Genomic DNA, 15754 nt, shown 5'->3' on the forward strand with positions numbered 1-15754 from the left:
GGACTGCTACAATAAGCAGATGCGGTACAGATGCAGTATATGTATCATTTCATTAAATTTACTGTAATGTACAAAACAATATTTTTCCGCAGGTTCAGTTGCCATCTTCTTCCTCAGCACCTCTCTTCCCTCTTCACTACAGTGCACATCTTTTGATTTTCTAGTGCAATTTGTGCTTTTTTGTGAAGATTAAGTGCAATCTCTTTTTATCATAAGGCATGGTGATATTTGCATTATCATTTGCTATAGAATACTGTATGTAAATTACTGTACTATACTTAATGTCTTCTCTCCCCTGTTACTATTCCCAAATTGACCTGCGTCTGTCTGGTGGTCCCACTGTCAAATGCGAACACAAGTATTCCTGTATTCACGCAGTAGCAATGCTATCATTTCTGCGGTTGGTTTTGTTTATTATAGTACCTCAAGATGAAGATCAAACCATGTTTTAGTACAAATTTATACAGAAATGCATTTAATCCAAAGGGTTCACATACTTTTTCTGGCCATTGTCCTTTAAATCAGAGAACCTTCACAATAAAACAGAGGGCCTTTAGCATCAGCTGGTAACTGTACTACTGGGAATAAATGGAAAAGCAAAAGATTGAACTAAATGCACTGGAGTGATCGGCCTAGTAGGAAAATGGAGACAAAGACTTTTTAAAATCATATTTTACACAGCGATGTATTTTGCTTCCATACAGTCGTTTTAAGAATTTGCCCCAAACAGTATGAAGCAAATTTGGAATACGGAACTGTGGTTCTTAATGTATGTGGAAGTTGCAGCTTTTTAAGTTCTCACTGCTCACAATCAGTCCTCAAAAGGAATTTTTTTTTTTTATAGTTTATTTCATATCAGACAACAAAGGTCCACATCAAAAACCACACGAAACAAAAATAAGTTAAACAAAAAAAAAAAAAAAGCTGGGTTAAACGCTGAGTGAAATTGGTAAAGGTATTCTGCCCCAACAATGGAGGGGAGATGGATCGGAGGAGAGCAGCAGCAACAAAAAAATGGCACAAGTTAGGACCAGCTAATGCATTCCATTGGAGGGATAGAGGGTGGCAGTCAGGCCCCCTCGCGACTCACATTCCTCTTGTAGCTCGCTGCTGTCACTATAGGCGAATTCTGTAGAGAGTCGTGATGAACACCGCGAAAAGCCATGGCCTGAAGAAAATGCTGCCAGAAAGAGGTGCAGTCTCGGATCTTTTTCTTAGCTCAATAAAGGGCTACGGTTGAACTAAAACCTGTTATTAGCACCTTGATTGGGAATGATGTAAGATTTAAGGATTAAAGGCCATCCTAAACACCGAGGAGGAGTAGAGATAACGGTCAGGCTGTTAGCTCTGTTGAGGATTAATTCTGCCAGTGATGTAATATAAATGCGGTGGGAGTTTGTAATTGGAGCAACCGTTGTGCGATTACTATATGGCGAATGACAGAAATGCTACATCATTTACGACTTGCTTCCTTCTCCCTTTCCTACTTCCAGGGCCAGCCGATGTTGAAGTGCTCATCTTTACTGCTCAGTCTTTACAGCCTGAAGTCATGTTACAGTTAATACCATTCACTGTTATTTTCATCATCTTCCCGTCTCATATTCTTCTCATCTGTGATGGTTCTATTGTGCTCACACTCCTCTCCTGTCTGGTCTTAGGCTCTTCGTAGCCTTCCCTGCACAAGGAATCATCTCACATCAGAGTCCTGGGCCTTGGCCGCATTCTGACAGGCAATTTCAAATGAAACCAGAAGGGAGACCGGATTGCCAAAATCCATCAACACTTATCAGGCAGAAGGATGTGTTTCTAACAGTTGCATTTATTTTGTGAAGCCTGGTGAATGAAGCCAAACTCTTCCTTTGATTTTAGTGTAAGAAACAAAACAAGATTCATACATTGCAATATTTCCGCATGTAAGCATGGTTATATATTACATGTGTATTCTGTGACAAATATAAATATTTTGAAAATCTTGTTGTATACAGAAGAAAATGTGTCACCATAGCAACTTTTTGTTAAGGTAGTTGTGAAAAATTCTATTGTAGCTCTTTGTAAGAATAGGAATATATAATATTGAGAGCTGAAGAACAACCCAGGGTCCCCAGATGAATGGGAAGATTGGAAGCAACACACCCATAACCTTGATGGATGGATGGATGGATGGATGGATGGATGGATAGGTGGTGCAAGGTATGTTAATGTGCTAAGTCTAAGATGATACACTACAAATAATTCCAACATTATTCTTTTAAGTGCACAGCATCGCAGAGCATCTGGACTTAAAACTGTATATAATCACCCAAAATAGTGGTTTGTGTTAAAGCTTTTGATAGGTATGTCCATGAACCACCAGCTCCACCAAGAACCATTGGGGCCAAGAGCTCCACCAAGAACCATCACCCCTCTGCCAGTGCCTGATCTGGAAAACCCATGAATGAGACTAAACAAGATACTTTAGCCATAATATGATGGAAGCGACTGGTACAAGCCTCTCCCCTAGTGGAACCTGGGGCAACCTCAGTGCCTGGAAAACACATATACATGGCAAGGAAGAGCATAGACTGGGAACTACAACCTGTTTATCCAGATTGTTAGCAATAGTGGAGGGAAATTTCAGCTGTGCCGCAGTGATTCTGGGCCAACAGAACACTAGAACTCAGAGAGCAGTTCTGTCATTTGGGATCAACAACAAAGAACAAAATCCATGGAAGACTTCAATCAAGCAACTACAAAAGATGTTCCAAAAGCAAAGGAGGCAAAGGAACCTACCATCATGAAAAACATGCCTCACATCCTGCAATTGAATCAAGAGGACTCTGACACGACAACAGACAAGATACAACGAACACAACCAGAAGAATGCTGTACCTCTGGATGCAGCCTTTAAACTAAACGTGCCCAGAAGCCCAAGCAACTAACAACTCTAACAATTCTACCCCACAGAGAACCAAAATATTTGACAAAGGCCTAACATTCATACCCACAACTGGAATAACGAAAAAGTAAAAAGAGCAGGTGAGAGGGGAATTGGAGGTCTACCACTAAAGGCTAAAGCTAGCAGCCATCTTTGAAGGAGTGGAACAACGGACAGAAACTCCAATCAGCTGAAATCACCCTGGGAACCGCAAGACAACCAGATCCCCAGGGAGGTGGTGGACCTGATTCAAGTGGACAGAAGACTCATAAACCCAGGCTCACAAATACACAGTGACACAAACAATGTCACAGCAGGGTAAAATACCGCTCTAAATAACTGGCAAAGAGCAAACAGACATTCATCAAAACAGCAGATAAACACAGTGCAATAGTCATAATGCACCGCGACCAATACACTTTAGAAGCAGAAAGAATTAAATAACCCAGAACAGTACAAAAAAAAAAATAATAATAATAAATGCAATTTATTTACACTCAGCAAAAGAAATTCACAAAATCATAAAATCTCTACTGGAACAAAGGATAATTGCAAAAAAGCAGAACTTCTATCTGAAAGGTGCAGATACCCCCAGGAGGAGAACGTATTTATTGCTAAAAATACACGAACACCCCCACACATGGACCATTCAATATGAAGTTACAGCGGGGAGACCCTTAGTATTGTACTGCAGCTCCGAGTCCTACAGATCAGCAGAATATATTGATTATTTCCTAAACCCCCTCTGCACTAAACACAAAAGCTACATCAAAGACGTGTATGACTTTGTGTGCAAAATCGGACATATCATAGTTGAAAACTCAGCATTCTTCTTCACAATAGACATCGATAACCTTTACACAAACATAGATACCCCAGCAGGATTAAAGGCAATAAAAATGGATGGAAAATACCCAATACAATTCGAGGCCAGACAAGGAACTGCTTCAGTTCTTGAGAAATAACCTCACAAAAAATTATTTGAATTCGACGGACAGACACACCTGCAAATTAAGGCCAGAGCAATGGATAGAAAAATTTGCACCTTGTTATGCAAATATTTACGTGGTGGATTGGGGAGGAATCTGTCTTTCAGAAGCGTGAAAAACTACCATTGCACTATTTCAGATACCTGAATGACATCTGGGGCACCTGGACACGTGACTTAGAGGAGTTTCAAAAATCAATAGACGTCATAAATCTGTCACAGTTACATATAACATACACAATACACACATACTGTAGGCTTCCTAGATACAACGACCTACAAGGAGGGCATCTTTAACCTTACAAAGAAATTAAACACAAAAGGACACTTCGAAGACACAGACACACACTCATTTTTCCACAAGAAGAATCTCCATCCCAGGCACACATTCAGAGCTCTAATAAAATCTCAGCTCCTTTGATTCCACAGAATCTGTACAGAGGAGGCAACAACCACACTGTGTCAGGCATGGAGCAGGCACTATCCACGAGGGGACACGAGATCCTTACTCAGAAATGCAAGGAAAACTTTCCTGAATAAAAACGAAATGAGTAATAATCCTTTTAATAACCAGCTACTCAGAACTAGGTCAAAACTGAATTCAGAAATGAATGACAAAAAGGAAAGACATATAGGGATAGGCTCCAAAACATCCATTTTCCAAACCGCTTATCCTACTGGGTCGCGGGGGGTCCGGAGCCTATCCCGGAAGCAATGGGCACGAGGTAGGGAACAACCCAAGATGGGGGGCCAGCCCATCGCAGGGCACACTCACACACCATTCACTCACACATGCACACCTATGGGCAATTTAGTAACTCCAATTAGCCTCAGCATGTTTTTGGACTGTGGGGGGAAACCGGAGTACCCGGAGGAAACCCCACGACGATATGGGGAGAACATGCAAACTCCGCACACATGTGACCCAGGTGGAGACTCAAACATGGGTCCCAGAGGTGTGAGGCAACAGTGCTAACCACTGCACCATCATACCGCCCCTAAAGATGCTACTCTGCTGAGGCTTGAACCAGGGACCTCCTCGACTGCAGGCACGGTCGCTCAGTGTGTCGCGCCACCCTCCGACCGACTCCAAAACAACAACCTGAAAAAAAAAATCACTAAAAAACAAAAATACTAAACTAACATACATAATCACACAAAATCTAACGGAAAACACAACTGATGGCGTATAAGAGATACAATGTGAAAAATATGAGGTCACATGCATTGGAAAAGCATGGAATGAAATAACCGGATTAGCACAACACTCCGACAACGTTAGAAATCAAAGCCACAAATGCTGAGCTGGGGGGCACATAAACCTCCTTAAGGTCACAGGAGTGGAATCCAGACAAAACTGGATGGAACAATGAAGTAGAAAAGAAAAATGATGGATTAAAAAAAGTAAATTACATTTTTCAAACGGCCTTAGCTAAAAGCTTTGAAAATACTGATAACCTTAAGTGCACCCCCTGACCCTAAACGCTAAAGGCAAGCCTCTAACTCTAGCTCTACTCCTTAAGGCAATCCTAACTCTAATCCTAACAGTCTAAGCCTTAAAAGATCCCCATGCTAGCTCTAAGCCTTAAGGCATGCCTAACTCTAAGGATGAAAACATAAAGAGCAGTTGTGAATATTAGTTACTGTAACAGAGCAACACTCCGACTCCAACCATATGGCTCCACATTGCCATCTAGTGGATATATTCAAACTTTCAGAATTGAATGCCTTGGAATTCAAATCTTAACATGCTTTGCTTTAAAAGAAAAAACTTCACATCATAACTCAACATCCTTTTTTTACAGTCACGTTAAACTGAATGTACTCATAAACGTTAACCTTCACTGTACACATACCCCCTGTGTCATTAGAATGGGCATGTTGTGGCAGACAGGTCTTCATTTCAAGGCGAATGCTCAAACTGCAGTTCCAAAGTCACAGCCAGGGGTATCGGAAGGACTTTGACATTGGGGTGGGGGGGGGGAGCAAATTTGTTCCAACAGGGTGTGCGATATGGACAAAAGTACTGGGACCGACTCTACATCATGTGAATCTACACCCGCACCTGGACTCCTGGAGATAACAACATGAAACCAACTGGGACTTTATAACTATATGAACTCTAATGAATGTCAATATAAATGCAGTTTCATGCTCCCCGGTCGCCCAGAGGAGGATGGGGTCCCTTTCCGAGTCCAGGTTCCTCTCAAGGTTTCTTCCTGCTAGAGGGAGTTTTTCCTTGCCGCTGTCGCCTCAGGCTTGCTTGGTGGAGTTCTGGTCGGTTAAATGTAAAGTGCTTTATGACAATGACTGTTGTTAAAAGCGCTATATAAATATAATTGAATTGAATTCAATTGACATCTGGCTGTTACACCTACACGAACTTTTATGACATCCCGTTCTAAACCCACAGGCACCAATATGGAGTTGGTCCCCCCTTTGCAGCTATAACAGCTGGCAGTCTTCTGGGAAGACTTTACACAAGATTTTGGAGTGTGTTTGTAGGAATTTTTGTCTAACCATCCAGAAGAGCATTTGTGAGGTCAGACACTCTCGCTGGCTGTGAAGCCTCGGTTCTTAGTCTTGATTAAATTTTATCCCAAAGGTGTTTGATGCGGTTGAGATCAGGGTTCTGTGTCTTTATGGACCTTGCTTTGTGCACTGGGCCACAATCGTGCTGGAACAGAAAAGTGCCTTCCCCAAACTGTTCCCACAAAGCTGGAAGCATAAAATTGTCCAAAATGTCTTGGTTTGTTTCACTAGACCTAAGGGGCCTTGACCAGCCCCTGAAAAATATCCCCACACCATTATCAGTTCTGCACCAAACTTTACAGCTGGCACAATGCAGTCAGGTAGGCAACGTTCTCCTGGCATCTGCCAAGCCCAGATTTGTCCATCAGTCTGCCAGACAAAGAAGCGTGATTCGTCACTCTACAGAACACATTTCCAGTGCTCCAGAGTCCAGTGGCAGCATGTTTTACAGAAGTTCATTCGGCACTGGGCATTGAGCTTGGTGATGTGATGCTTGCATGTAGCTGCTTGACCATAGAAGCCCATTCAATGAAGCTACCGGCACACTGGGGTTAATGCCAGAGGAAGTTTGGAACTCTGCAGTTTCTGAGTAAACAGAGCGTTGGCGACTCTTACACACTATGCGCCTCAGCACTCAATGACTGAGTTTCTGTTCTTTGCAATAATACCTCTTACAGTTGCCAGTGAAATATCTAGCAAGGAATAAATTTCACAGACTTTCTTATTCCAAAGGTGGCATCCTATGACAGGACCGCGTTTGAATTCACTGAGCTCTTCAGAATGAGCCTTTCTTTCACAAATGTTTGTAAACCTGACTGTATGGCTAGGCGCTCCATTTTATACACCTGTGGCAATGGGTGTGAATACCTGAATTCAGTGATTAAGAGATGTGTCCCGATACTTTTGTTCTTATAGCGTATATTGCAACATCACATGCAATAGTCACATCGTGAAAGAACGCGATGTGAGAGAGATTTTAAATAATAAAGATCTCATCGTTTAAAATAAGACTGACACTGATTAGAGTGCAGTGTCACGGGGGGTAGGGTATCTGCTGACACTGTGGGGGGAGACCTGTCCCCCCATGTCCCCGCGATTTCCAGCAGGACTTAAACTCCAGCTTGTTAGCAGTACGCGCAACAGCTAGAAGTGGTATATTTTGCTGGGTGGAATAAATTTCTGAAATTTCAGGAGCCACAGAAGCTCATCTCACCACCATTTGTAGACACTAGACTGCAACATCAAGATTCTCCAAAAGCAGACTATGCTGAGTCACACAGTGAGGCATCAAAGGAAAGTAATTATACTCAGCAATTAGTCCAGGCTCATGCTCAGTGCGGTAAACGGCTCACCCACTGAAGCTCAGTGCTCGTAGGCCAAATCTGAGCTCCCCTGCTGTGGTGAATAATGAGAGGACTTACCAAGGACTGACCCCAAAAATTCCCGGCTTTGCACATCAAGAGTTCACTTGGCTAAAAACGGCCTTAGAGAACATTTTGTCTGCTTACACCATGATCAGCTTTAAGCATCAAGTTCTCAGAGATCACCTGAGATTTAAAAAAGCCTCAGCACATTGTTGACTTGCACATCAATACTCTCCATCCAATTACAGATAGAATGGAGGCCTTCACTTGGCACTTAACCATCTCTGGCACTTAGCCAGAGAGCTATTTGACTCTCCCTGCCGGCCCCTGGAGGATGGGCTCCCCCTTTGAGTCTGGTCCCTCCCAAGGTTTCCTCCTTCTTGGGAGTTGTTCCTTGCCACTGTCGCCTATGACTTACTCACTGGGGGCTTTGGGTGCGGATGCTGTAAAGCGCTTTGAGACGATGTAATGTTGTGATAATGCGCTATACAAAAATAAATTTGTTGTTGTTGTTGTTAAGCAGCTTAGCAAGAATACGTCACATTTACATTTTATTTATTTGGCAGATGCTGTTATACAAACAAATCTACAGTGCCAGTCAAAAGTCTGGAGACACCTACTTTTAATGTATTTGTCTCTAATCTACAGTAGCTGTGTCTCCCTGTGTCTGGCATTAGTTTGATACCCCATTAGCAAAGACACCCTTCATCACACTACTAACCCTAACCCTCACTATCCAGTCTCATCCTCTCATTCTTCAACCTCTCACAGTCCCAGCATGCACTGGTCCACACGGTCCCCTTACCCTGCACGTGCAAGTAAGGGTGTGTGATTTAACAGTATTAGAATTAACAACAAAAAGGTCTCCACAATCAGGCTTTACTGAGGGATCGTTAGTATTGTGCTACAGTTAGGGTTACCACCTAATCCAAGTCAGAAAGCACAGTTTGAGCTGGGACAGGATTTGAAAACTTCCATTTCAACGAAAAGGACCTGGATTTCACTTAAGCGCCAAGTTCTTGAGGTGTACTGGATGGTCAGTTTTCCATTATCATTCCTGCTCACCCATTTTCATTCCATGTTTTACTACTTACGCCAGTGATCTAAGGACCTACGGCAGACACTACTCCCAATGAGACACCCCCGCCTGCACTGGATGTTGGGGGTTACTCAGCTGGCCATGTCTGGATGCTCCTCAGTAACAGATGCTGCTGTTGGGGCCATAAGGAGTACCTTGCTGACTGGGAAGAGTATAGTGTCTTTTAACCAAAAAGCCTGCACTTAAACATGCTTGGAGCACGTTAGTTGTGTACCATAGCAATACAATCAGTTTAAAAGTGAGCTACGGTTCATAATACCTAGGACTGGGAAGTAAGCCTCAAGAGACCTCGCTAAGGTAGTAAACCTTTGTAATGCACCCCTCAGGGCTGTGCCTGGTGATTTGGTTCTGTTTTATAATTTGGTGCCATAGAATCAAGATGTGACTTTACTTCAGTATAGCTGAATCTCAATCACTTTTGTTCCCTCTTTCAAATATAATTCGTTGAATATGTAAAAGACGGAAGTGAAACGAATTTTTCCGAAATTCCTACACTGTTACGTAACAATCTTAACCACGCCCCCAACCTTAACATACGGCGGCGCACTTGCGAGCTCAATGAGCATGCGCAAGAACGAAGCAGTGGACAACAGTGAAAATGGGGCCCTTCAAGGCTGTACGTGACGGGGACGTCGGCACTTTTCTTCCCGTACCCTACTTTTAATTAGCTAAACAAATATCTAATTGATGCAGTAAACTACGTAAAATCATTTGTTGCGTGAAATGAAAAGCCATTTCAATGTTCTTGTTACAATGTTGAAAACAAAGTTATGGATTATGCTAACGTTGTATCTGTGCTGAAGCAGGACTGTTACATTACGTCCGGCAAATTGTTCCAGAAAACATTAGATGACAAAACCGCCGCTTAGAATAACCATTTGCTTTTCTGAGGAACTGGCTGTTGCTCAACATTCGATTCCCCCTCTGATACAGGCTTGAACATATGCGGTTAGATGCCTAAACACTTCATGTTTCACACCCATAGTGACTTATGTTTATTTTATTATTATTATTTTTTTTAATAATGAAGAACATTAAAATATATCAACAAAGGAACTGTCATGCAATACATAAAACAGTAACAAAGCCAGAGAGAAGGGAGAAGAGAAAGAAAAAAAATACGCAAGAAAACCAAATTCTTCCACAATTTTACCGGTTTGATAGCTTTTTTTTTACACTGAACTAAAGTTGTGCCGTAATGCTTAATTTCATTTACAAAATGGAAAAAGTTGGATTTAGATCTTAAAACTTTTTCTTATGAATGTGGAATTTTCCGTGTGCAATAAATAACTGAATCACATGAATAATGTAACCCCTCATTTATAAAATGAATAAAAACGTCAACCATTTCAATTGTTACTTTCCTTCCAATCTTCCTACTAATAAAATTTGATAAATCTATCCAAAACATTCTTGTATAGATACATTTCCATCCCATAAAACCACAATTGTAATCTATCTCTAGTTTTAACCTTTCTAAGACTTTCTTGCCTCACTGTAAACCAGCCAATCAGAGCAGAGCTCTTGAACATAATAATGAGCTCACCAAATAAGGGAAAACGTTTCATTCTCGGACCGAATTATTGTAAATGAATCTATAAAGGCACTAATGGACATTTTTCGACCAAACTAAGTTCACATACCTGCTATGTAAATACCAGTGAAAAATCTAAAATGAATTAATGAATGAATGCATTCTATGGCCCACTACCACTGCATGCTGTCTCTTAGTCGGACCCGTGCACGTCATGATACAGCTTAAATGTTTTGTCAATAGATTTTAATAAATAAAATTCATAAATGAAGTTTCAGGAAATATGTAGTGAAAATGAAAGTGCCAACTCTACAGGTAAGAATGACATATTTCAAAACCCGCTAAAGATAATGACTTTCATTTTTTTGTCTATATGGTATGAAAATATAACATTCTTAATTATTAAATCTGGGTCAATTGGCAAATTAACCTACTATTGTCTACTAATACACAGCAGCCTAGCTGCATGGAAAGATGTTAGGTGAGTCATTAAAAAATTTTAAAAATAAAAAGAATGTGAAACTAAAAACAAAACTGAAAAAAGTGATGTAAAAATAGATGGAAGGGTTTCCTTGAAGCGGGGGCTGGGAGGTGACAATGATCAAAGCTGTGGACGGCGGAGATGGGAAGTGGTTGGTGGTGGTAACTTGTCCATCGTCATTTGTTTGATTTAGTCGAATGACAATGCTTGATATTTGCTGCTCAAAAACGCAACATTTACTTGGGAAAATGTCACTGATATTCTATGGATTCCAAATTCTATGTTTAATACATTTTGAAGTTTCTTAAAAAATTAGTACATTCAGACAGTAAAACATATAGCTATAGGAATTTTGACCAAAATTACAATATTTCGGAATATTCTTAGACTTTTGTAATGTGATATTTCAATTCATCAAGCCAATGCAATATAAGGCCGACGGGAGAATTCTGTAAAGCCATGTCGTATAATCTTAATGCACGTTTTAGATTAACTCAATAAAATGTATAACTTCATATGCCTTTAATTTGAAGTGTCAGGAATATTTTCTTCCCGTTTTAGGGAGTGGCACGGTTTTATGTACCATTTCCTGCGTGTAGCCTACGTGGATGGATTTAAGAAGCAGTGAAATTGTGGAAGCTTGTTCTTCGAAGCCCCTTCCGCTGCCCGGACCGCGACAGCGCTGGGACAAAGAGCCGCACGCTTCGCGACAGGGCGTAGGAGTTAGAGATCGTCTGGAAGAGAAGCGTATCTCTTTAAAAGTATGAAAATGACCAGAACTTAAGGACTGTACCTCCGGGACATCTGCACATCCAAAAGAATAATGATTTCCGTAATGCTAAGTCTGGAATTATTTGATCTCTGAATCCCACCTCCGTCTAACTGGTGGTTTGCGGGTACAGGAAAGTCTGTTTTCCAGACACGGTAAGTATACATGTATAATTTTATACTTAAAATAAAAGAAGTGATAGTTTTCTCCGCGGAACTGGAAGGTCGGGGCCTTAAACTGGTAAAACGCCATAAAACGGGACACTCCTCGGTATCGCCTTTGTAAAGTAACGGGACCGGCCGGGTGACAAAATACCAATGTAAACTGAAAATAAGGTGGAACGCAAAATACAGGAGTGTGGTCTTAAGATCCGCTTGGGAAGACTTTATTTATATACTTTTTGACCGTTAATCACGAAAATGCTGCCTGAAGTTTGAAATATTATCTAGTAAAATATCACATTATATATCAAACTGCAATGCAGGGACTATTAACGACCAGCTGTTCAAGCGGATTAGGTTTGCGGACAAAAATAAAAAGGTATACATGCTCCTCTGAATAAAAAGTAGCGGCTATGCTCGTGGCTAATGTAGCTAGTTAGAACTGAGTCAGTAAGAGAAGCAGTAGCTGGGGTCAGCAGGAATGGCAGGTAGAGACGGCACATTTAATCCTATTGTGTCTGTATGCAAGCGGCCATTCATATAAAAGTTTTCAAGAAAGAAGTGAGCATGGGTGGGTATTCTGTGAATCTCTCCACACATCAGTTATATCTCTCATGAATGAATTATGTTGGCGCGGTTCTTGCCGCATCCTCTTTCTTTAGGGCGTATCAGTCATATGGACGTGTCGTTCTCTTTCGTTCATAACCGTAACCACGTTTTGACAGTTCGTTTGTGTACATTTTCCTGCATTGTTTGTTTGTTTCCCCTTTGACATAAAAAGACGTGCAGTTATACTTTTGGTTTGAGACCAGCTGTTTATATGGGATTGAGTTGGCCTCATGAAAATTTCTCAGGATGATGTTATGTGATAAGTGTGTGTGTGTGTGTGTGTGTGTGTGTGTGTGTGAGTGAGTGACTGTGTTTTTCCCAGCAAGGGTTTCCTAGTATGTACTAATCTTTGCACTAACCTTTGATACAGATCGTTAGCAAAAACACTTTGGTTAAGCTTTGTTTAAAGCTTGATCAGCAGATAGAACAAACTGTGTTCGCTACACATCTTTCAAAATCATACTGAATCCACATTATTTTTAGAAACTTAAGCTGTTTGAATGCTTTTTGTGTGTGTTTGGTTTGTCTTTATGGCCTGATCTCAAAACCATGTGCAGCGCTGCCTTAAAAAGCTGCGGTCTGTAAAGCAACGTCATCATGTAAAATAAGGTTTAGAATGGGTTTGTAATCGCTTTGTAGTTTTATTTGAGATTAATATGTTTTGTTGCAGTGTTAGAGCTTTTTAAAGAACCACTTTTCTTTTGTGGTTGGTTACTAGCTGCTACAAAATTTGTTTGTGTAAGAAAATGTTTTAACACTGACATTCGACAGACCAGTAATACAACAATGAATAAATTAGAAGTAAATAACTATAGTGTAGATTTACAGTTTTAGAGTCAGGTGCAAGACGCTGTATGATAACCTGGCATCTCAGTCATATCGGTGCCATATTGATGTCCTAATTACCTCTTTGAAATTTAACAGGTCTGTGAGCTTGGGAAAAACACTGGGAAGGAATTAGAATTTCAAGGTAAACAAAATAATGTTATTCCTAATTAAATTGGTATGAATGTCAAAGTGCAGGTCGGGTGGTATTACTGTTTTGGTAATGCTTGTTACTATATTGTTTTGTTTTCTTCATTGCCGTAGTTGTTTAGAGATACGTTCACTTAACTTGAAGGTAACACTTAAGGCCCATGTTTTTAGTGATTTATAACCAGATTCATAACAAATAATAATGCGCGCACAAATCATTATAAACATGGCAATGGTTTTTTTTGTTGAAAGACATATAGCCATATGTATTATGCATTGTGAATGCTTTATGAAGTTCTCATCTATAATGCACATGCGCCATGTAATCGTGATGTGATATCATGCAGCCCTATTAATCAACCGTTCCTTGTCATCTTATGTTTTGGGAATTCAGATCAATTCTGATGTCACAGATCCATGCAGTTGAATTGCCACCTCAATAACTGATGCATCCTTATTTCAGCAGCATGCTGCAAGCAACATATTCAGTGAAGTTTAAATGATAGTAAACCTTCTTTCAGGTTTATGGTGTAATATATCAGGATACAACAAAAAATTGTTACATTGTAATATATGATTAGCCTCATTCTACTGTGTCATTATTTTATTTGAATAAGGCCAACACACTGAAGGCATGTCTTCATACATCATGATTCATTAGCTTGTAGCTTCTTTCCTCCCATGGCTACTCCTCATTGGCTTGTATTAAATATCGATGTTATGATCAGTTGCAGTGTTAATTTTGACAATTCAGTATCGATTCACAAAATCCCAAGACTGATCTTGTTAATTTATGCCTTTCTCCTGTTTATTTCCACTGTATTTTTTACTGAATTTCCCATCCCCAGCAATAACATATTGACATGTAGTAAAATACACGCAAGCAGAATAGGCAAACATTCTCGTAATTCCTATGACGTGCGTTTTGGGTGATATATACTCAGTGCCACTTTATTACGTACATCTACTTGTTAACATAAACACTGGCTGAAACTGAATGCATACAGCATGCAGACAAAGTCAACAGGTTTAGTTACTCTGCTGCTGAGCACTGATGTGTGAACTAAGTGACAGTAAATGTGGTACGATTGCTAGTGTCAGACACAGCGTTTCCAGCATCTCAGAAATGATCATCCCCTTCAGATTATTACATACTACAGTAGGCAGAGTTTACACAAAAAAACCATCCAGCTATCCTCCTGGAAACACCTCGTTGAGGAGAAAGGTCAGAGGAGCATGACCAGAATCGTTGAAGATATCCAGAACATGACAAGAGCGTGCTGAAAGCAATCTCCAAACACACAGCTTGTCAAACTGTGAAGCTGTTCTGGAGAAGCAAGGTCCTAACTACACTGTTACCATACAGTGGTACCTAATGAAATACCCATTGAGCAAAGTATTCTAAATTGTCTGTACTTTGTTTGCTAAGTGGCTTATACACAAGTACCATTGGCGAACTTTCCAGCACTTCATGGCTATTATAGGGAGAGTGAAAGATACAAGATATACAATCCATAATTTTAAAATCTGAATAGCTTGTTTAGACTTCAATAAATCTGATTTTCTGTTTTTTCTTGGCCAGTATATCATCAGTGTATTTTGTTATCCTGACATTTTAAAGTTGAACTATAGCTAGATTGTTTGTTTTTCTTTTCCAGTGCTGAGCTCGAGGAGGGTTTTCCTGCGGTCTTCAGAATAACAATGCTGGTGCCTTTGATAGCTGTGCTGGTCGTCAGTGCTGTGGGTGAGTACTGTCTGCCTTGGCACAGCCGCCGAGGAGGGCCGTCACCGTCGGTTCGTGTCAGTAGTTTTGATCTGAAAATATCCCCTTTGTGTTGACAGGCCTCAGTTGGTCTCACTGAGGTCACCTTTCCAAAGGTTCTGCCATTTTTTTGCCAGTTTTTTCCAAAAAGAGTTAAAACATGAGTTGTTCTTAAATTGCTTATAGCGGTTCATTGTGCAGCAAGCATGTCTGTATTCGGCTGTAACTGAATTTTTGTAACTCAAAAGTGCCCAAGTGACTGGTATTTAGAGTGACTAAGAGCATTAGATGTGCCCGGTGACATGCTGCCTGACTATTGGGAATAATGGCTCAGGTTACCATGTTGTATGGAATTGATAACGTATAAGCAGTAAAGGATTTCGGTTCCTCATGCAGCGACATCTGCTTTAACATTTATTCTGCAATTACCAGACGAAATGTCAGACAGAGGTATTCAGAATGCTTAGAAGTGGAAGTATTGGCCTCGCTGTAGACACAAATGATGGCCCTTTGGTCAGCAGGATATATAAATTTCATAATCGCCTTTGTATTACTCAGAGGCTGTG

General features: G+C 40.6%; 1 protein-coding gene across 4 annotated transcripts in view; it reads left to right on the forward strand.

The window, feature by feature from the left end:
- The first annotated feature begins 11489 nt into the window (after nt 1-11489).
- LOC125704097 (CD276 antigen-like) overlaps nt 11490-15754 on the forward strand; it is a 43316-nt gene continuing 39051 nt past the window's right edge. Inside the window, exons 1-3 of one of the 4 annotated variants that reach the window (XM_048969425.1) lie at nt 11490-11836; nt 13376-13421; nt 15085-15170. In XM_048969425.1, coding sequence (XP_048825382.1) covers nt 15128-15170 — 43 coding nt within the window. In that variant the 5' untranslated portion in view covers nt 11490-11836; nt 13376-13421; nt 15085-15127. Of the gene's footprint in view, nt 11837-12298; nt 12414-13375; nt 13422-15084; nt 15171-15754 lie in introns of those variants that run through there. The other 3 variants (XM_048969428.1, XM_048969427.1, XM_048969426.1) reach the window with 3 other exon arrangements.

This window comes from Brienomyrus brachyistius, chromosome 11, assembly GCF_023856365.1.
Source record: "Brienomyrus brachyistius isolate T26 chromosome 11, BBRACH_0.4, whole genome shotgun sequence".
Classification (NCBI taxonomy): domain Eukaryota; kingdom Metazoa; phylum Chordata; class Actinopteri; order Osteoglossiformes; family Mormyridae; genus Brienomyrus; species Brienomyrus brachyistius.